At 41.4% G+C, this 23,456-nt stretch overlaps 3 protein-coding genes across 7 annotated transcripts; all 3 read left to right on the forward strand.

The window, feature by feature from the left end:
• Positions 1-965: 965 nt before the first annotated feature.
• Positions 966-3,499, forward strand: LOC128704360 (actin, muscle-like). 2 transcript variants are annotated; one of them, XM_070103108.1, is made up of 2 exons: positions 966-1,082; positions 2,090-3,499. In XM_070103108.1, exon 2 carries the CDS (start codon positions 2,107-2,109, stop codon positions 3,235-3,237), a length of 1,131 nt encoding a protein of 376 aa, XP_069959209.1. In that variant the 5' UTR covers positions 966-1,082; positions 2,090-2,106; the 3' UTR covers positions 3,238-3,499. The 2 variants fall into 2 exon arrangements, with proteins under 2 accessions (XP_069959209.1, XP_069959207.1); XM_070103106.1 differs by having other exon boundaries at positions 1,026-1,104.
• Positions 3,500-6,141: 2,642 nt separating this feature from the next.
• Positions 6,142-8,563, forward strand: LOC128704369 (actin, muscle-like). Its single transcript, XM_070103109.1, has 2 exons — positions 6,142-6,348; positions 7,224-8,563. The coding sequence occupies exon 2, from the start codon at positions 7,254-7,256 to the stop codon at positions 8,382-8,384; it is 1,131 nt and encodes a 376-aa protein (XP_069959210.1). The 5' UTR covers positions 6,142-6,348; positions 7,224-7,253; the 3' UTR covers positions 8,385-8,563.
• Positions 8,564-12,917: 4,354 nt separating this feature from the next.
• On the forward strand, positions 12,918-21,148 carry LOC128704367 (actin-2-like). 4 transcript variants are annotated; one of them, XM_070103111.1, is made up of 2 exons: positions 12,918-13,067; positions 18,777-21,148. In XM_070103111.1, the coding sequence occupies exon 2, from the start codon at positions 18,791-18,793 to the stop codon at positions 19,919-19,921; it is 1,131 nt and encodes a 376-aa protein (XP_069959212.1). In that variant the 5' UTR covers positions 12,918-13,067; positions 18,777-18,790; the 3' UTR covers positions 19,922-21,148. The 4 variants fall into 4 exon arrangements, with proteins under 4 accessions (XP_069959212.1, XP_069959213.1, XP_069959211.1 ...); XM_070103112.1 differs by having other exon boundaries at positions 13,038-13,060; XM_070103110.1 differs by lacking the exon at positions 12,918-13,067 and adding an exon at positions 15,551-15,701.
• Positions 21,149-23,456: the final 2,308 nt, after the last annotated feature.

The following is a 23,456-nucleotide window of genomic DNA, read 5'->3' on the forward strand; positions in this document are numbered from 1 at the left end:
AGGTGGTTGCAAGTTCTGGCCATGAATGTCCTAGTCTTTGCTTACGTATCTTTCTAAACCAATTTGTCAGTATCTAGTACCAAGGTTTACACGACTAAGTTGTTTACTTCCTTCTTCAGTTCTCACTTCGGCAGCTAAACTCCGGTGTTGACATTATATGACGAGGCATTATCACTTTGTTTACATATCACATTTTTATACATTCGACTGGACGCCTTAGCGACGAAGCGTCCTGCCAACAGTACTGAAAACAGTACACAGGTATGAGTGAACTTTTCACGTGATAACATTTCGCTTACTGCAGATTTCTACACTGAGACGAGAATGGTCATAATTAAAGTTTACTTTGCACGTGTATTTCCTTCAGTATTTGTACCTTGCTCTTCGTGACAATGTGTCTTGTCTTCCCCTTTTTCTTATCTACCTTCTCTCCCCATGTCCCCCCCCCCTCAAGGAAGGTTCCTTGATGTTGGTGAGGGGCTCTTGATTTAGGGAATTGGATCTGTGCTCCAGTTCCCCAAATTAAGCCTGAATGCCTTCCACATCCCCCCCCCACAGGCGCTGTATAATCCTCCAGGTTTAGCGCTTCCCCCTTGATTATAATAATAATAATCTCCCCATGTCCCCAAAATATATAATACCACAAGGAAGTAAATCTTTCTAACTTAAATTTATCCCTTATTTTTCCCCTGGTAGTTTTACTGAGCATCACAACTCTGTGAAGTTTCAGTCCCCCCCCTCCTTTTTTTTAACTCCTTTCTCGTACTTCCTATAAAAAGATCGCATAAAGAAGAAAGACTGCTAGGGAGATAATTTAGGAAACCCAAACATTAAACGAAGGGTGGAGACCAGAGGGCCGGGTGACCCCTTCTAACTCAGGCTACCGACCACAAGGCTGCCTTTTTTTTTTTTGGCTCATACTGTAAACATGAGGCAAGTTGGGGGGGAGGGATGCCAAAGAGGGGTTTCAACATTGAATTTGGTTGTGAGGTGATATTTCTCAGAACTCCGGCCATGTATATAAGGATGGATGGACGGACATGCGCCTTAGTCTAGGGCAGACTCAGGATACCACTCGCACCGTAGGTGGAATAGTCTGTTTGGGTAATATATTGCGTCTTGGTGTAGCCATGGCCATGGTTAAGTGAATTTAAAAGTGGCGTAATATGTAATTATGAAAAGTGAATTACATTTTCTCCATTCCTACTTAAAAATGGCCTGAAAATACGTCTGAAATTACTATCAGTGAACGTTAATTCAACGAGGCTTACTAATAACACAGTGCAACTCAACATACGTCAAGGATAATTTACATCTAAACACAAGACTCAGAATAAATCCCCATACGCTAAGAGACACCTGTCTATACATAAATACCCTTTTGTTCCAAGCTTAATATCGCTAATTATAAAACACGATAACACAGAAACTTATGAGTAAAATAATAACTGTTTCAGATAACAATAGGAACTAAAATATAGATAGAAGAGAACGACAACAACGAGTCACTGAACGCTATATGAAAGAATATTCACTTTTAAAACTATCATTGTTTACAGAAGAGTTTCCAGTTGTAAACATCGTATACAAAATTAAGAGTGTACCATCGTTCGATGTTTGTGTACATATGCTAAATAATTACGAAGTGATAAGTGCAGAATGCTTTCTTTGCTGAGCAACTGGTGCAGTTGTTTATTATATTTCACCAGTATGGCTTCTACCATACACTGATACAAGGTTTATATACAGTGTACTCTCTTAGAGTGTATACAATATTTACTTTATTCGGTATTAATCGTTAATAACCCATTTGCAATAAAGAAGCTTTATTCCAGCCAAGTTTACATTATGCCATGCAATTGGCGCAAGAAAATAATATCGTTTTTAAAATATCACTAATTGTGATAAAAAACAGTATAATGTATATAGCTATTTGAATGGGTTAAAAGTGATATATTGCAAATATTAAATTTATCTATAAATGGGGTGAGATGTTAATGTTATTGCGAGAGTTACTTTGTCACATTTCTACGAGTATTTACTTAAGTTTAGGGGAGTCACAACGTTGTTTAACACTATTTTCTTGCAGATCTGGACATCACCATCATGTGTGACGACGACGCTTGTGCTTTGGTTGTGGACAATGGCTCCGGCATGGTCAAGGCCGGCTTCGCTGGTGACGACGCTCCCCGAGCCGTCTTTCCCTCCATCGTCGGCCGTCCTCGTCACCAGGGTGTGATGGTCGGTATGGGTCAGAAGGACGCCTACGTCGGTGATGAGGCCCAGAGCAAGAGAGGTATCCTGACTCTCAAGTATCCCATCGAGCACGGCATCATCACCAATTGGGACGACATGGAGAAGATCTGGCATCACTCCTTCTACAACGAACTGCGTGTTGCCCCTGAGGAGTCCCCTGTCCTTCTCACTGAGGCTCCCCTCAACCCCAAGGCCAACCGTGAGAAGATGACACAGATCATGTTTGAAACCTTCAGTACTCCTGCCATGTACGTGGCCATCCAGGCCGTGCTGTCCCTGTACGCTTCTGGTCGTACCACAGGTATCGTGCTGGACTCTGGTGACGGTGTGTCCCACACTGTTCCCATCTACGAGGGCTATGCTCTTCCTCACGCTATTCTTCGTCTTGATCTGGCTGGCCGGGACTTGACTGCTTACCTGATGAAGATCATGACAGAGAGAGGTTATTCCTTCACCACCACGGCTGAACGAGAAATTGTACGTGATATTAAAGAAAAACTTTGTTATGTGGCCTTAGACTTCGAAAGCGAAATGAATGTAGCAGCTGCCTCTTCTTCTCTTGAAAAGTCCTATGAACTTCCTGATGGACAAGTTATTACAATTGGCAATGAGCGTTTCCGTGCTCCTGAATCTCTTTTCCAACCTTCTTTCCTGGGTATGGAATCTGTTGGCATCCACGAGACCGTCTACAACTCCATTATGAGGTGCGACATTGATATCAGAAAAGACCTCTTCGCCAACAATGTCATGTCTGGTGGTACCACCATGTACCCTGGTATTGCTGACCGCATGCAGAAGGAAATCACTGTTCTGGCTCCTTCCACCATCAAGATTAAGATTATTGCTCCTCCCGAGCGTAAGTACTCAGTATGGATCGGTGGCTCCATCCTGGCTTCACTCTCTACTTTCCAAGCCATGTGGATCACCAAAGAAGAATACGATGAATCTGGTCCTGGTATCGTTCACCGTAAATGCTTCTAAAGTTCAGCTGATACTCAAACGTGCTGACTGGCAGTTTTGCTGACACTCAGACGTGCTGACTGGCAGTTTTGCTGACACTCAGACGTGCTGACTGGCAATTTTACTGACACTCAGATGTGCTGACTGGCAGTTTTGCAGACACTCAGACGTGCTGACTGGCAGTTTTGCTGACACTCAGACGTGCTGACTGGCAACTGACGACAACAAGAATGCATTTCAATTTATATTTATTACTATATTTTCAATAAACGATTATACTTCACATGACTTTGAATGCTTCAACTCCAATTTAGCTTAACAGCACAATGCAAAATGTGATTAAAAAAAAATCAGCTACATGCACAAAGAATACAAATTCATTTATATAAATCCAGTCATTTCTTAATCCCAATCTACAATGTTTATAACAGAGGTAATTAGATGACACTTGTACTAGTGCTCAATGTTAATGTTTATATTATTTGAAAAACCTCCATTTATATGATAAACGAATTTAATCATATGAAATTTGTATTGTATTAGAAAATAGTTCAATCATTGTAAGGCAGTTAGGTATATATATATATATATATATATATATATATATATATATATATATATATATATATATATATATATATACATATATACATAATATATATTTCCTCTACAGGTATAGCCTTGACGCTATTTTCCCTCACTTCCGTTTTCCCTATAATTATTACTTTCCTCTCACTTTCCCCTTAAGTTCCTTCCTCTTTGTTCACTTCCCCTCACTAATAACTTCCCCTTGTCAGATGACTCCCGCCGCTACACGCTCGCGCCCTCACCACCCAGACAAGGTTTAACTATTTTCGCTCGAACCTCATCGCCCTCAGTTCCCTTTGCTGTCTGCTCTTTGCACCCTGTTTTCTTTTACGCATTCCTGTGGGTGTAGTGGCAGATGAAATGGGAATTTCGAGAAGTTGTTACTGATTGATACCAACAGCAGTTAGGGCATACCGTTTAATCCCTGGTTTAATCCCTGGAGGAGCGGGCATGTAATGTCAAGTCAGAGACGACACAGTGTGAGCACCTCGTAGCTACTCTACATGACCTCAAGTCAACCCTCGTCTTATTTCTTGTAAAAAACTTGGGTATATTTATCTTTTCGCCGACCAGTGGCTTTTCTCGGTTGAATATAAACCGTATTGGAGACAGTACGTGAGAAGATGAGATAGTAAGTCCCTCAGTCTTGAAAGACGGTGTTTAATCGTCTTTTAACGCCCAGGCGTTGCTTATGTCTTGTCCCTAAATGGTCTACAATACCGACAAGGTAAAGAATTAGACACATGCAGCATCTGGGTATCTTTATTTGTAGACGTTTCGACAACCAGCGACTTTATCAACACAAGGACGTAGAATTATATACAAAATATGAAGTAATGAGTCCCACATCTTTAGTATCTAGCCACAAACGTCATCAGACTTTAGCGTTTTATGTTACCATTACGTTTATCACATGAAAAAACGTCTCCAGATGTTGTTCTTAGTCATGTGATGACTCATTACAATCGTAAAACCACGGATCGGGTGGAATTTAAACCCATGGCGAGTCGTAAAACCCCAGGCCATGGGTTCAACCCTCACTCGTTCCGTGGTTTGTTTACAATTTCTGAGTCATGATTATAATCGTAACTAAGCGCTAACCCTACGAGGGTCATACAGGCCCATCAAACATTACAGATTAATTTGATTTCTAAGTTGCTCTAAATTATTTAGAAAAAGTACGCATTGAAATTAATCTTAGCTGCTCAATTAATGTTCAAAGGAAGTTATTCCGAACACGCTTAGTAAGGCTGACTGACGGTCCTGTCATAACTTTAAACAGTAAACAGATGACTGTCACTCAGGATATATACGCTGAGAGGTGTATCTCTCCCAGTGTATATACACTGAGAGGTGTATTTCTCTCAGTGTATATACACTGAGAGGTGTATTTATCTCAGTGTATATACACTGAGAGGTGTATTTCTCTCAGTGTATATACACTGAGAGGTGTATCTCTCTCAGTGTATATACACTGAGAGGTGTATTTCTCTCAGTGTATATACACTGAGAGGTGTATTTCTCCCAGTGTATATACACTGAGAGGTGTATTTCTCCCAGTGTATATACACTGAGAGGTGTATTTCTCCCTTTAATCTCTATTTTAGGGATTAAAGTATTTGTGTCTAGTGGTGTAAAGGTCACTTACAGCCTTAATGACCTTAGTGTAATGGATGGATGGCCTTTAAACCCCATTAACCAACCAAAGATGATAATCAAAATGACGTGTTTAGAGTTTTCAGTTAATTTATGGAAGACTATCACTAGGCAATTGGCTATTGCATAATTTTTTTGACTTTTGAGATTTTTTAAATGTTAACCTAATAATCTTTTTTTAGAGATGGAGAGAATAAAAGTGGATATATATGATTTAATTTAGTACAAGAAACCCAATGTAAATAATCCACTAGGTCAGATAATAGGTAATTTACATTATGTATAATTATTTTTATGTGTACCTGTACCTATTTTTGTTATTTTATGTTATTTATATATGAAAGTTTATCTTTTAAATGGATTTCGGACATTTATATATAAAAAAAAGATGGTGTGAACTACCCCAGCTAAGTTTATATTAGAATGGGAAGCGTCATGGCCATGTATGGTAAAAGTTGAGAGTGTGGGTGGGTGATGACACAACCCGAAAAAAACAGTCTAGACCCCGCCTCCAACGCCTGTAATTACGCCTCTCCAGCTCTCAGACCCCGCCCATCTAACCCGCCCACAACCTCTTCCTCGTTATTACGTCTCCCCGCATACGCTCCGCCTCTATAACCCGCCCACACCCTTCTTCCCTTACCTCATGGGAAATGTGTGGTGAGTCCCTCCCTGCCTGTCTGTCTGCTGGTGGTAAACATGTACATATAGTTGCCATTTGCCATTTTTGCCTAAGGTGAGCCTGGTGTCCCTTCACCTCCTCCTTCAGTACGAGGTTCGACTCAGCTCTACACGGGGTCAAGTGTCTCTCTTCCTTCGTAAAGTGACAGCCTCTAGTTCCTCTTTGAGGCCAAACACGCAAGTTTCCCCAACAATCTTACGTACACGGTAAGTTTATATCATAATAATTATCTCTATTTCTTCAAGTACATGTACAAGGTATGCAGGCCTAGCTAACATCAATGATATACTACTACATGTATATAGTGATCTAGCAGCTGAGTCATGGACTTATCCACGAGATTATCTATGTTATGTTAACTAAGAATTACATAGTCACTATGAAGCAAACAAGTCAGTTTCTGTTCTGAACTATGCACGACTTCACTGCCAAATTCTCAGGACGCCAGAGTGACACGTGTAAGTACTGCATATGTATGCACAGGATATATACACCGACACGTGTATTTCTCAGTGTATTTTTGTTGCAGTCATGAGGAGCGCTAAATTCGTAAGGGTTATAGAGTCTAGGGAAATGGAAGGAGTTCAGGTTCATTCCAAAGGGATCACAAGTCCAATTCCTTAGATCATGAGCCCCTTCAGGGAATTTCTCGCTGTAAATATACTAATTTTAATCAAATTCTTATTCATGGTAAAACCTCTATAGTGAAAGGCTCTTAATATAACGAAGTATCTATTGTGTTTCTTAACCGTCATGTACTGAACCTAACAAACTTTCATGTTCTTATACTAAAAACACTATACAATTTGGAATGATGAAGTCATGTCAATGTTAGAATGTTTGGTTAACGATCGCCATGCAGGTTGCTGCTGCTGTAAGTAAACTGCTGTGGGTCTCATCGTGAAAGCTGTAGTATAACTGAGAAAGGTATGAGTGCTGGAAAATCTTCAGAATGATTACAAATCTTGCCCTGTAAGTTAAAATTTGTAAAGAAAACAGATTAGTTCAGTAACTGCCTTATATTTAGCAATGATTTTAGACATAATTAGGGGAAATCTGATTGTTTTCTTTAAAATTACAGAATAGCGACCAAAACTGTTTAACAACCATTATGTGTGACGATGACACTTGTGCCCTGGTTGTGGACAATGGCTCCGGCATGGTTAAGGCCGGCTTCGCTGGTGACGACGCTCCCCGAGCCGTCTTTCCTTCCATCGTCGGCCGTCCTCGTCACCAGGGTGTGATGGTCGGTATGGGTCAGAAGGACGCCTACGTCGGTGATGAGGCCCAGAGCAAGAGAGGTATCCTGACTCTCAAGTACCCCATCGAGCACGGCATCATCACCAACTGGGACGACATGGAGAAGATCTGGCATCATTCTTTCTACAACGAGCTGCGTGTTGCCCCTGAGGAGTCCCCTGTCCTCCTCACTGAGGCTCCTCTCAACCCCAAGGCCAACCGTGAGAAGATGACACAGATCATGTTCGAAACCTTCAGTACTCCAGCCATGTACGTGGCCATCCAGGCCGTGCTGTCCCTCTATGCCTCTGGTCGTACCACAGGTATCGTGCTGGACTCTGGTGACGGTGTGTCCCACACTGTTCCCATCTACGAGGGTTATGCTCTTCCACACGCTATCCTTCGCCTTGACCTGGCTGGCCGGGACTTGACTGCTTACCTGATGAAGATCATGACAGAGCGAGGGTATTCCTTCACCACCACGGCTGAACGAGAAATCGTTCGAGATATCAAGGAAAAACTTTGTTATGTGGCCTTAGACTTCGAAAGCGAAATGAATGTAGCTGCTGCTTCATCCTCACTCGAGAAGTCCTACGAACTTCCCGATGGTCAGGTCATCACCATTGGTAATGAGCGTTTCCGTGCCCCTGAGTCTCTCTTCCAGCCTTCCTTCCTGGGTATGGAATCCGTTGGTATCCACGAGACCGTCTTTAATTCCATCATGAGGTGCGACATTGATATCAGAAAGGATCTGTTCGCTAACAATGTCTTATCTGGTGGTACCACCATGTACCCTGGTATTGCTGACCGCATGCAGAAGGAAATCACTGTTCTGGCTCCCTCCACCATCAAGATCAAGATCATTGCTCCTCCCGAGCGTAAGTACTCAGTATGGATCGGTGGTTCCATCCTCTCCTCTCTCTCTACCTTCCAGGCTATGTGGATCACCAAGGAGGAGTACGATGAATCTGGTCCTGGTATTGTGCACCGCAAGTGCTTCTAAATATATTTGGGATACATTTTAATATAATTTTGTACTCGTTATTATCCAATTGTTCGTTTAACCTTCTGATGTTTAATATTATTTTCTTTTATTAGATATTTTGATGCTTTCGTATTGCTTATGAAGATTTTGTTGGACTTTTTTCAATAAAAAAGATAACTTATTGAGAAAGGATTCAATTGAATTTCATTGTAATCATCCCTGTAAATAATAATTTTAAGCATTTATTTGCAGAAAGTGTATAACCTGACTAAGGTTAGATTAGGTTAAAGGGGTTTAAACTCTATCGACTACACCATGGCCTACATACAAGAATACTTTAATCCCTCAAATATATATTAAAGTAAGTTCTCTGTGTATATACAATTAATTGTATATATCCTGTGTCGCCACACAGGAAAACTGACCTTTCCATGCTTTTCACTGTGTACTTAAAGGTCAGAGGTATCTTGGTGTGATGAATGTAAAAAGGTGTTGTGTCTGACAATACTATCTTGGTATTGTCGAAGGTCTATCGATCTATGCGACCTCCCTTCCTTTGGATCTCACCTGTTTGCTTCTATTTTCCATATCTTGTATTGCTTTAAAAGGTCATGTATGTGATAATAATGTACATCATACCCACAATGTTTTTATTGTTCCACACAAAGCAGTTTATTGTTCCATAAAACCTCTGTTGTTCCACAGAGACTCCTTTCCATTAACGGAGTCTGTCTGTTGAAACAGTGCAATCTATTAATTCCATTAACGGAGAAACTGTCTATTGAAGCACTACAGACCATCAGTTACATTAATAGTGTCTGTTGAAACACCTCAGTCCATTAAATTCCGTTAACGGAGTGCCTGTCTGCAGTCCATTAGTTCCATTAAGGGAGCTCGTCAGCTGCAACACTCTCTTACACTACTTAGTTTGAAAAAAAGGTCTTAAAACAAGAACTAGCAGGTGAATCACTTGAGAAATACTCTCCTATTTGTACTCTCCTACTTGTACTCTCCTAATTGTACTCGCCTAATTGATAAGTAAAAGGATACAGGTGCAAGTAATGTGACATTTCACTGTGGTAACGCCACATTAGTTGCATCTGTGTCCTCTTGCCAGACATTTTGTCAGTAACTCTTCTATTATTATCACTTTGACTCACGAAATTCTGAACGATTGTAAACAAACCACGGAACGGGTGGGGATTGAACCCATGGTGAGTCTTAGGATTCACTTGCTATTGGCTCATTCTTCGCCCGTTCCACATGATTGTTGTTACTCAGGGGGTCGAGTCTGAGCTACTGCCCAGAGCTGTGGACCAGAAGGCCCACTGAATCTCGTACTACCAGTACGAGATTCCTGATATACCTGATTGGTATATTTTAAGTCTGTCGACTGGACGAGGGTCTAGAGAGAATACTTATCCCCGAAACAGTGAATAAGTTAAACTTTCAACGTACATAAATATTGGGATATACACTCCATGCATATACGGTACCGATCTCAACCATCGAGAAGAAATATACCCATCAGAATATATCCAATAATAATATTTACAATTATCTTAACACCATTATTATGATTATTTAAGTAATTTTGATCCTCTCTAATGCTGTTATTTGTTATCATTACAATTGTATTTACGAAACGAATTACCAGCTTGAAATTAAACTATAAAAAAAGCACTGGTTATTGCACTGTTATTTTATTATATGGCAAAATACTTCACATTTTTACAAGAGTGTTGTTCAAGGAAGCTTCGTTAAATGATGAACTAAAATTCAAACGTTTTAGTGTCAGAGTGTGTGGAATCCAAGCGTCTGATGCGAGCCACAAGTCTCACCGCTAACCAGTCTCCCTCGATATCCCTGGATCAAGAGCCCTTCACCAGCATCAACGCATTGCGTTGGGTAAATGGACAAAGACGCAACTAATGTGGCATTATATTAGCAGCATCTGTGTCCACTTACTTAACACTGCGTCGGTAAATTCTACCAGCATCAGCGCACTGCTTCCCTGATGGGATCAGAAGATTTAGCCACGAGAGTATTTACAGCATCATGTCAGCATCATGGCCCCGCAGTAATGCTGTCAAAATCTTTACAGAAGTGCAGTAGTGAACAACACGAGTGTATTGATGTGACGCGCATGTCAAATCTGCTTTCTATTTAAGCTGCTGGGTAAATGAGTTGTCGAAAATATATATTGCATAAACAAACAGCTTATTATTATTAGTGTTTGTGTAAGCAGAGATATGTTTGCAAGACGCTAGTCCTCCTGTCAGGCTCCTAAGTTGTCATAATTATTAAAGGGGACGAGTTTCTGATGCAGTCTGTGTTATATACTGTCAAAGTATAATAATTATATTATTATTATTATTATTATTTCATTATTACCAGTGGCATTATCTTAATCTTCAGGACTCTGGTGCTCTACACCAGCTCCATGACTGAGGGACTAATTACCTCATCTTTTGCATAGAGTTCTACTGTCTTTCCATTATGTCTTTGAATTCGTATTGACAAAGCCACTGGATGGCGAAACGTCTACAATAAAGGTACCTAGATGTTGCACATGTGTCTAATTATTCATCTTGTCGGTATTATATGCCTACCTGAGCCTACATATTTATTGCAGAAGCCAAATTTAGATATCCAAAAATCACAGAGAAAGGATTTAATGTAAATTATTGTTTAGTGCACCACACACTGAATTATTCCTGTATGATAAATCTGAATAATTAGCCAATGACTGTTGCCTTAATCTGCCTGTGTTAAACTCTCCCACACGACTGATGACTACCAGCAGCGTCAGGGGTCCACTGGTGGTCCCCAGAGTAGCAGATCGGGGAATTAAAAATAGTTTAATTCTCTTAAATTAAACAATATTGAAATGCTGTTAAATCTTTCATGGTATTTAATCCTATGCTAATGTAATCACATCCTGAGACGATATTAACCTTCTGAATGATCGTCAAAAATCCCGTGGTTTTCGTAACGCTTATCTGGCCAATGAGAACACTGCAAGAACAAGATTTTTCTGTGACTACGTCTGATAAACGGCACAGTTATATATATATAATGTATTAATATGACAGTAATTATATGCAGTTGATACTAAACAGTGCTAGATTCAGTCTTTTGTATAGAAATATTGAAATATTACAGAACAATGAAGGGAGCGGATACTCATTACGACAGCTGTTTGTTAAAAGATTTAGTTATTAGGTATATGTAGTGACTTGGAAAAATAATATTTAATATACTGATTCACTGACTTAAGAAATCGTAATGACACGGTTGCAAACAAACCATACCCCCGGCCGGGATTGAACCCGCGGTCATAGAGTCTCAAAACTCCTTATTGTGGCTAGCTGGTCTAGTGGCTAACGCGACGGGCTGGAGTTTTGAGACTCTATGACCGCGGGTTCAATCCCGGCCGGGGGTATGGTTTACTGATTCACTGGTTGGTAAACGGAGGCGGCAGGTGTAAGGAAGCTTGTCCACACGTCCTGCGTTGCCCTGATCGATCCCGGGACATTTTGGTTGCATCTACACTACTAACCTCTGTGTTAGTGGTGTAAAAGCACAAATGTAGATACAGGAATAGCACTTGTGTAATATCAGTTAGTGTTAAGTTCCAGATTTAGGCAACACGTCTATGTGAATATTATATTATTAATTAATATTAACCCTGGTTTAGGCCTACCCTAAATGTTATGTATACTATTGGTTTTTTGAATTATCATTCTGTGTATATATGTATTTATTCTTTTATTAGATTCTCGTAGTGTTTGTGTGTGTGTGTGTGTGTGTGTGTGTGTGTGTGTGTGTGTGTGTGTGTGTGTACTCACCTAGTTACTCACCTAGTTGTGGTTGCGGGGGTCGAGTCACAACTCCTAGCCCCGCCTCTTCACCTGGCCGCTACCCGGTCACACTTCCTGCTCCGTGAGCTTTATCATACCTCTTCTTAAAGCTATGTATGGATCCTGCCTGTGTGTGTGTGTGTGTACGTGTATCTATGTATGTATCTGTCTGTGTTCTGTCTGACTGTCCGTCTGTCTGTGTTGTGTTTAAGCCAAAATATCTTTTTTCCCAACTTCAAGAAGCGTAAACATTTATTGTTTACCGCTTGTGTTAGTGTCATATCTAAGGAAATACTTGGACAGAAGTCAAAGCCATTTATGACCATATATAAGAATTTATTGGTCATAACTTACAATCTTATGTAAATGTACCATGACTCGGAAGCCTCGTGAATAGCCACATATATATAAATTCTGCAGTGCTATCATAGGCTTAAAGTTAGCAACCGTTTTCTTCCAACAGAGTTGCAGAGAGGTTGCAAATTTATATTGCAACAGATACAAATACACCTGGTCAAGAGTAGGAATGGTGTGGGCGTTGCTATGTATTCACCCTATGATGTCACACACCAGACTTTTGTGAATTTTTACGTACCTTTGTTTACAGAAAATAGTGTTTGATCACATAGTGTTAGCGGTAGGAAATCAGTGGCTAGCCTAATCATCGGTAAATCGTTGTGAGAATGACTCAACCTGCTTCCAAAACAGACTCTACTGAGTTGGCATTTTAGCGGATTTGGGCATCTCAGCCGGATTCTCCTTGGTGCCCAGGTTAGGCTTCGTCAGATATCGGTGAGACTTGGTGGAGGGACGAGAGAAACATTACTGCTGGTGAGGGGTGAGTGTGCGAGGTGTTCCTTGGAACACTGTAATGAGCAGTTCCATGGGAAGAAAGGGGGGATAGTTATTTTTGTGACATTGTTATTCAGCTAGAACATGTCCTTCAGTGTTTTGTTGTGGTTAGCGTGTATAAATAACCAAATAGGAAGCCTGAGTGTGGTGCCGTTAGTACGGAGGAAATGTTCACACCTTGGTATTACACAGGCTTGCTATTGTAACCGTTTTTATATTCTTATATTCCAGGTATAACCATATACCGTAAACATTAGCCTAAATGACTTGGGGTCTCCGCCCAGTACAGTCGTGACAGAAGTGCTTCACATTCCATGTTGTGCTGTCGATCTTGGTAATTTTGGAAGACTGCTCCGAGTAATGTAATTACTTGGAACATGTCTTACCTTGGATGAAGGAAGCCTGAGGAATGAAATGTAATGGTGAGAGATAACTTCATGTGTACTATATGGCTGACAGTGTAGACGTATAGTTTCTTTCAGTGAAATTTTAAGCTTTGGTTTAAAGCTGATAACTGCTACCAGAGTTAAAACGGTTCTTGAGAATTTTTGAGTTTAATGATATAAGACCCCCGTAAAGTATTTTTTTCTACTGGAAGAATTTAATCGAAATATGTGACCAATTATCACCAGAGGCTGGTAAACTGCATAATTTTCTCGCACATATGATTCAATGTAAATAAAAATAATATAATTTAGGCTTGTATTATTTAATTTGCAATTCAACTATGAGCTACCATCAAGAATGATGAACTGCACACTTGTGCAGCAACACCTGGGTATCTTTATTGTGGAAACGTTTCGCCAATCAGTGGCTTCCTCAGTCAAATACACAGAAGAATGGTTGAAGATAAGGAGTTCGGGGTAATCAGCCCCTTAGCCTAAAGTCGATGTAATCAGTCCATCAATCTTGATAAGTGTACATGAAGTGAGATTTCAGTATATACACACGGAGACATGCACACCTCTGGATGCAGCTACCATGCCCAGAATTAATTGGGTTAACATGAGAACGAATGTCACTTTAATTAGCGTGAGTTGCAGCTGTGGGAAGTCATCAGGAGAGGCGGCAAATCATGCTGAGAATTTACATATAAACGAATTACAAACTGAAGGTCAGAACTAAACGAGACAAAAATATAGACATCAGAACAACGTAGAAAGCACATAGACAGTAATAAACGGTAATAATGTAAAGAAAAGATAAACGATGGGGGTAAATCGTCGTAAGTAAGGAAGACAAGCGAAGCAGCAACAAAGAGAGTGGCAACTTGTGGCATGTACCTGGTTTGCCACTGATCACGGGGAGAGGAAGGAACGCAGGTACTACCAAACTGTGGTCCCAGTGTTCTTTACACAATGGTCACCTGCGCCAAGTTTCTCGGCGGTTTGTATTTGTATCTTGGGCATGTTCTTACGTCTGCCTGTCGTTATGCCCACACTTCTGCTATTTTGACAAGTGCATTTATGTTTTAAGGTTTTCAGTCTGTTTTGTTCTTTCTGGTCTGGGTATATAAGAGTGATTTTTTTAGTGATTTAGTGTGTCATACTGTCTTTATACATTTCTTCTTTTCAGATGACCCACACGGATATTGTTTCGGCTCAGTGATTCGCTGTTGGAAATCTATACACTATTGCAGCTTTGCCTGTGATAGTATAAAGAACTTTGCTTAGAAATGAAAATAGTAACGACAAATTAGACTATAATTTGTACACCAGCATTATTCCTTGCATTGAGTAGTTATAACGTACTCATGCATTACTATCCCAACTTTGACAATCAAGTCACCCCTTGCTTCTGTACAAGCAGGCTGAGAAAATGCTGAGAGCGTTCTAGCGGCAAACCGCGATGCAGCCTACAATCTTATGATAGGAAATTTGCCGTCGGTGCTTTGTGACCCAGTTGATGAGAGAAATTAAATGATTTCTGCTTCTAAAATCCACTGGTTGCCTGATGATTTCTGCTTCTAAAGCCACTGTTTGCCTGATGATTTCTGCTTCTAAAGCCACTGTTTGCCTGATGATTTCTGCTTCTAAAGCCACTGATTGCCTGGAAATGTAAGATTGCTGTGTTCTCTCTGAAGATATCACTTTAGGAGCGTGTGGTTGTGAATTACCCTCGGCCAAACGATGATCTGGTCTTGACTCGCTGCCAAACTTTTGACCTTGTGTGGGTGACGTCGTAAGAGTTTGCTGAAGGTGGAGGAATGTAGGGTGCAGAGAGCCACCTACGTGTTTCTGACTTACACCCAACTACCTTCAGCTGTCAGCCTTATAGCAAAGTTAAAATAGGGAAGCTGCGAATGCCTTCACTTTCCTCGTAGCTATGGCTTCGCCCGCGCATGAAGGTTACGAGATTAATGTTGTTTTTTTCTCCGGTTCACCCTGACCCTGGTTTGAATTGCAATAAATCTGTAGTGGAATGTTTCACTCGGGGAGAAGCAAAGCCCCCCGCATGATCTGATGTTGGGTAAATTTTTACCAACTTACGCCCGGGTGGTACTGGGTTTTGGCTGGGGGAAGGTATAAAAGAAGCAAGAGCTGAGAAAATCCTCTAGTCTGCTGCAGGCTCAGGTTGCTAGCTATCCGGAGTGGGCAGGTATCCACGAGTGTGGGTGCAGGTGAGTGTGCGGGGGTGTAAGGGGAAGCACTCTGTACGGTGAGTAGTGCATTTGGGGATTAAAAGGCGTCTAATATCCCCACTTGTGGGTGCGTTTTTTGCTAGCTGTTATCCAGACAACACCGGCCTTCCAAATTCCCTGATTACACTGAAGTTATTACAAATAAATAACCCTGGTTGTCTTAAGAAGGAGCTGGGAAGATAGCTGAAGTCAGTACCTGACCAGCCGGGCTGTGGTTCGTAGGTTGGACTACGCGTGGCCAGCAGTAACATCCTGTTTGATCAGCTCCTTGACCGGGAGGCCTGGTCAAGGACCGAGCCGCGGGGGCGTTGACCCCAGAAACACCCTCCAGGCGGACTCCAGGTATCAGTTTCGCCACACGAGGATATGGTGCCTGTTTGCAATGTGTTACGATCACTTATTGTTAAAGGTGTTGATAGTGAGTGAAGGTGACTTAGCAGTAATGGATGGTGAAGGTGACTTAGCAGTAATGGATGGTGAAGGTGACTTAGCAGTAATGGATGGTGAAGGTGACTTAGCAGTAATGGATGGTGAAGGTGACTTAGCAGTAATGGATGGTGAAGGTGACTTAGCAGTAATGGATGGTGAAGGTGACTTAGCAGTAATGGATGGTGAAGGTGACTTAGCAGTAATGGATGGTGAAGGTGACTTAGCAGTAATGGATGGTGAAGGTGACTTAGCAGTAATGGATGGTGAAGGTGACTTAGCAGTAATGGATGGTGAAGGTGACTTAGCAGTAATGGATGGTGAAGGTGACTTAGCAGTAATGGATGGTGAAGGTGACTTAGCAGTAATGGATGGTGAAGGTGACTTAGCAGTAATGGATGGTGAAGGTGACTTAGCAGTAATGGATGGTGAAGGTGACTTAGCAGTAATGGATGGTGAAGGTGACTTAGCAGTAATGGATGGTGAAGGTGACTTAGCAGTAATGGATGGTGAAGGTGACTTAGCAGTAATGGATGGTGAAGGTGACTTAGCAGTAATGGATGGTGAAGGTGACTTAGCAGTAATGGATGGTGAAGGTGACTTAGCAGTAATGGATGGTGAAGGTGACTTAGCAGTAATGGATGGTGAAGGTGACTTAGCAGTAATGGATGGTGAAGGTGACTTAGCAGTAATGGATGGTGAAGGTGACTTAGCAGTAATGGATGGTGAAGGTGACTTAGCAGTAATGGATGGTGAAGGTGACTTAGCAGTAATGGATGGTGAAGGTGACTTAGCAGTAATGGATGGTGAAGGTGACTTAGCAGTAATGGATGGTGAAGGTGACTTAGCAGTAATGGATGGTGCTGGAGATGGTGTGCTGGCGAGTGCTATAATCAATTATACGACATTTTCGTTAAATTATAGACCCGGTTCATTGTTCTTGTGGGAAGTTAATACGTGATTTTTTAGTCTAAAACTGAAAGAAGCCGAATCCTGACGACCTTTTTTGATGACTCACCTGTGTGGTCTTGACCTTCACTGATGACCCACCTGTGTGGTCTTGACCTTCACTGATGACCCACCTGTGTGGTCTTGACCTTCACTGATGACCCACCTGTGTGGTCTTGACCTTCACTGATGACCCACCTGTGTGGTCTTGACCTTCACTGATGACCCACCTGTGTGGTCTTGACCTTCACTGATGACCCACCTGTGTGGTCTTGACCTTCACTGATGACCCACCTGTGTGGGTCATCAGTGAAGGTCATCAGTGTGCATATATATAGTATATATATATATATATATATATATATATATATATATATATATATATATATATATATATATATATATATATATATATATATATATATATGCAAGACAAGCCACGGGGGGGGAAAATCTTTAGTTCAAGAACTTTCACACTTCTCAGAGCTTCATCAGGAGCTATGCAATGTTGCAAGGCAGCAACTGAGAGACTGAGAGAGAGTTATTTCACAGCGGGCGGGTTGACACCTGACACAGACTCTCTGAACATTCAGATTATTCTTGTTTTAATCTAGGGGAAATCGCTAAACCCGTTGGATTATACGGCGCCTGTTGGGGGAGATGTGGAAGGTATTCAGTTTTAATTCAGGGAACTGGATCATAGATTCAATTCCCTAGATCAAGAGCCCCTCATCAGCATCAACGAACCTTCCTGGAGAGCTGAACATACAGAGACACTCTAGCTGGTGTTGACCAGTGTTGTGCTATTACGACACGCAATACAGTCGTTAAACAGGCGATTTTAACAATGCAGAACAAACCACTTCCTTGCATCATCAGGAGCCATGCAATGCTGGAATGTTATCAACAGATAGGAGGATAAATTTTTTGAGGTGAGGCTGGAGCGTGTCAGTGGCGGCCCCGTCACCATAAAGCAGAACAGGATGACAGTGGGTATAAATCCAAGGTGAAGGGAAGGAGGGGTATGGATCGTCCAGGAAGAGTATGGAGGGTTGAGGTAGTTTATAAGTGGTTTAGGCTTCAGCATCCAGCAGGCATGTGTGAGTGTTTTATATCGAAGTGGAGGGAGATAAAGTGTGTTTAGGGTTTGACGTGCTGTTGCAGTATGGGCAAGGCAAAGATTTTTAAGAAATTCTGGGAAACCGGTTACCAGGACTTGAATCATGGAGGTGAGAATTGCAGTACCTGCGTTCTGAAAAATATTGTCGTACGAAGCGTCATCGGAATTGTGACGTACACACACTTCTGGAAAGACAGCTACTGAATAAATGATGGTGAATGTGTTTCTTTTTGAGTCATCATATTTTGGTAAGACAGCTGATGTGCAATAAGGCATTTTCTCAATCCCTCTTCCTTTCTCAGTATAATGTCTTCGTGTGGTTTCTCATCTTCGTGTGATCTCTCCAGAAGTCTGTTTTCTCAGGTCCACTTAAATTAATCTGTATCTCATGTCTGATGTATTAAGGTGAAAAAACCAGTCTTCCTGGTGTGTGTGTGTGTGTGTGTGTGTGTGTGTGTGTGTGTGTGTGTGTGTGTGTGTGTGTGTGTGTGTGTGTGTGTGTGTGTGTGTGTGTGTGTAGCTTTCAGTTCATTGACTAACATTTTCAAATCTCCTTTCAGGATAGCACTCAATCATGTGTGACGAAGAAACGTGCCCACTAGTCGTGGACAATGGCTCCGGCATGGTCAAGGCCGGCTTCGCTGGTGACGACGCTCCCCGATCTGTCTTTCCCTCCATAGTCGGCCGTCCTCGTCACCAGGGTGTGATGGTCGGTATGGGTCAGAAGGATGCCTACGTCGGTGATGAGGCCCAGAGCAAGAGAGGTATCCTCAGTTTGAAATATCCTGTTGAGCACGGCATCATCACCAACTGGGACGACATGGAGAAGATCTGGCATCACACCTTCTACAATGAACTGCGTGTTGCCCCTGAGGAGTCCCCTGTCCTCCTCACTGAGGCTCCAATGAACCCCAAGGTTAACAGGGAAAAGATGACACAGATCATGTTTGAGACCTTCGGTGTTCCCACAACATACGTTGCCATCCAAGCCGTATTGTCCTTATACGCTTCAGGTCGTACTACAGGTATTGTACTTGACTCAGGCGACGGTGTCACTCACTGTGTTCCTATCTTTGAAGGTTTCGCTCTTCCCCACGCTATCTCGCGTCTAGACATTGCTGGTCGCGACCTCACGAATTATCTAATGAAAATTCTTACCGAGCGTGGGTACTCCTTTACCACAAGTGCAGAACGAGAGATTGTACGAGACGTTAAGGAAAAATTGTGTTACGTTGCTCTTGATTTTGACGATGAAATGAAACAAGCTGCAGTCTCATCATCTTTAGAAAAATCTTACGAACTTCCCGACGGACAAATTATTACCATCGGCAACGAACGTTTCCGCGCTCCAGAGGCACTTTTTGTTCCCTCGCTCATCGGAATGGAAGCCATTGGAATCCACGAGTTTGTTTACAATTCCATCATGAAATGCGACATCGACATCAGGAAGGACCTTTACTCCAATGAAGTTCTCTCTGGCGGCAGTACTATGTACCCTGGCATTGCTGACCGCATGCAAAAGGAGCTCACAAATCTTGCTCCATCTAGCATAAAGATTAAAATTATTGCTCCACCTGAGCGCAAGTACTCTGTCTGGATCGGTGGTTCCATCCTTGGCTCACTGTCCACCTTCCAGTCCATGTGGATCACCAAGGAGGAGTACGACGAGTCTGGTCCTGGAATCGTTCACCGCAAATGTTTCTAAGTTCCATTATCTGTAATTATCATTGTATCCTGTGGGTATGTCTGTATCACAGCCTACTGTGTACGGTACAGCCTAGTCTATGGAACCTTGCTGCACAGGCTCTCAGGGCAGAGTGTGTAGGTGGCTCTGCCTGTACACTCTCTTATCAACCCGTACCTCATAAAACATGTTGTTATTAAACTTTTTCAGGCGCCACCCTTCTGCCTAACGTTTCCCCGTTTACCTATCGTACATATATAGGTTAGATGTTCTATACACACGTAAAGCAACCTAGCCTATCTTAAGAGTTAAGAAACATAGAGGGTGAAAAAGTTTAAAACGTTTTGTTTTGGTGTGACAGTGGGTTGATAAAAGGCACATGGAGACAACTACGTCATTAGAGTAGCCATGTGTAATATAATTAAAGGCACATGGAGACAACTACGTCATTAGAGTAGCCATGTGTAAAATAATTATCGTGATAGAGGCTGCCAGGATGCTTCTCTATACTTCGAGAGAGTTGTATAGACTGGAGTCTATACAACTCTGGAGTGTATGTATGCTAAGAGTTATAACTCTCTCATATATACTGAGATAAGTTTCTCTCTGTGTAGATACGCTGAGAATTAGTTGGCTCTCATTGTATGTACGCTGAAAGATGTTTTATGTATGTCAGTCTCTCAATTTCTTCAGGGATTTAAATATTCCTGACTGATAGTATCTAATCTACACAAACACCGGTGCTAATGACTCGTCGAAAAACCTAGAGCAAGAAAGACATATAGTCTGAGCTTTGACATAAAGGCCAAGGTTTAATGTAAAGGCTTGAGAGTTTATATTAAAACTGAGGGCATTTATAAAGGCCCAGGGTTGATAAAAAGGCCCAGGATTGATATAAAGGCTGAGATTCGAAGGCTAGAGTAGACAGCCTCGTCCAGTGTACTAGGCTACGTCGCCTAACAATGCAACTGGAGATTTATTGATATTCCTTATTGATATTCCTTATTGATATTCTTTATTGATATTCTTTATTGATATTCTTTATTTCATGTGCCCCAAAAGAAGGTTATTCCAAAATATAATAAATAAAAATGGCAGAGTAGTGCTTCCGAGTCCTCATATTTTTATTTTCTGTGATTCATTTGTTATTTTAGAGTTACATAAGGTACAATAAATGGGGAGCGCTCCCAATTATAATTTTTCCTTGCGGCTCTAGAGCTCACTTAATAAAACGCTATTTTCGTGACATTTGGCTTGTTTTATTCGAGGTCAACCTAACACCTGTACTCAAGGTCAGTCTTAGAATTGTGCTCGAGGTCAACCTAACACCTGTACTCAAGGTCAATCTTAGACTTGTACTCGAGGTCAACCTAACACCTGTACTCAAGGTCAATCTTAGACTTGTACTCGAAATCAACCTAACACCTGTACTGAAGGTCAATCTTACACTTGTACTCGAGGTCACTCTAACACCTGTACTGAAGGTCAATCTTACACTTGTACTCGAGGTCACTCTAACACCTGTACTGAAGGTAAATCTTAGACTTGTACTCGAGGTCAACCTAAAACTTGTACTGAAGGTCAACCTTACACTTGTACTCAAGGTTAACCTTACACTTGTCCTCAAGATCAACCTAACACTTGTACTCAAGGTCAGCCTTACACTTGACTTAAGAAAATTAACACTTACCTGTGGAAGCTTAAACAGGAAACAGAACAAGTGTTTCCTTACGTTGGTTTTAAATCATATAACGACCCGCCACTGGAGCTTTTCGTCATCTGACCGAGGCCTTCCGCTGGCTTACCCCTTATAACCATTTTTTACCTGTGGAAATAATAGCAGTGAATTGACCGATTTTTACTGAGTACTTTGCAAGTCACAACGTAGACAAGGACAACATTAACAGATAATTAACTACTGTACCAGGTTAAAATAATTAACAGTAATTAACGACCTTCCCGTTTTAAGATAATAATAATTTTAATAATAATCAGTTTTAATAGCGGACTTAATAACACCAGGTTATCATTGGTCAACTTATATATCGCCAGAAGTATGAATATTTGTTCCCACTAATCATACACTTAATTTAACCCACTTTTAACCTGGAGTTTTAATTACGGAAATTTTCCTTAGCTGGTTACAGAGGACATTATTTCAAGGTTTAACCAAAAATGAAATTATATGCATAATGAATAATACAAATATAAAAGAAATGTTTTGTGAAACACACACACACACACACACACACACACACACACACACATACACACACACACACACACACACACACACATTGGTTACTATACGCAGTGCAAAACACAAAACTGACGCTACAATACAGGATATAGCAAGGTGTAACAGTGAAGATATGTGAATCACTGTGAGGAAAGAGACATTAGATAGGAGGAGGAGAGGAGATATGACCACGACATTCAAGATCGAGCAATTGGGTTTTAAACTTATCTACTACACGAGGGTCATCAGTATACCTAACCTAACATAACCAAACCTAACCTAACCTGAGGTACCCAGCCGTACCTTCCGCACACTCCTGGGTCCCAGAGTTCTTGGAGGGTAAGACACGTACGCAGCAGTTAGGTATCTTGTTTCGCCTACACAGTAGGCTTCTCCAGTCGAAGACAGAGGCACCAGAAACAATACAGATGTATATATGATCTGTGATGGCAGTGGTCTGATCGTCAGGAGAACATGGCAACCATCGCCTGACACGAGTCTTTGTCAGGTAATAAGAATAAGATAATATATTTCTACATGTACAAGGTATACAGACCATAGCTGACATCAGTGACATCCTACTATATAGAAAGCCCCTTGTTATGCTGAGCATTTCAGGCAAATTAGGTCATTGACCCAGGATGCGACCCACACCAGTCGACTAACACCCAGGTACACATTTTATACTGATGGGTGAACATGGAGAGCAGGTGTCTAATTGAAACACGTCCCTAATATTTTCCAGCCGTACCGGAGATTCGAACTCCGGACCTCTGTGTGCGAGTTGAGTGCGCTAGCTACCCAGCTACGGGACACCCAATAACCTACCAACCATTCGCTGGCAAATCCCAGCAAAAGCTTTGAACTCCATTTCGAAAACAGTCGACCACTCCTGGTAATGAGGATCATTACTACGTAAACGATCCAATGTTAGAATGTTAGCAAGAGTAATGAGGAGAATACGATCCTCTTAACTCATTATGAAAATGATATGCAACACCGACAGGCGAAACGTTTCGCCTTCACAGCAGGTTTCTTCAGTCGAGTACAGAGGAGGCAGCAGAAACAGTAGAGATGTGAAGACAATGTAATTAGTCCATCACCCTTTAAGACGCAGTTTTAAGATGGTAAGTGACCACCTCATAAGATTATATATGTCGTGCCGAATAAGTAAAACAACGCCCTTCTTGCCGAATAAGGCAAGCGAAAATTTGTGTATGTAATAATTTCGTAAAAATCATTCTGAACCTAACGAAAAAATATATATATATATTTCATTGTGTTTGTTTATTATTATATTATTGCAAACTTATCTAA

The sequence above is a fragment of the Cherax quadricarinatus genome, chromosome 84, assembly GCF_038502225.1.
Source record: "Cherax quadricarinatus isolate ZL_2023a chromosome 84, ASM3850222v1, whole genome shotgun sequence".
NCBI lineage: Eukaryota > Metazoa > Arthropoda > Malacostraca > Decapoda > Parastacidae > Cherax > Cherax quadricarinatus.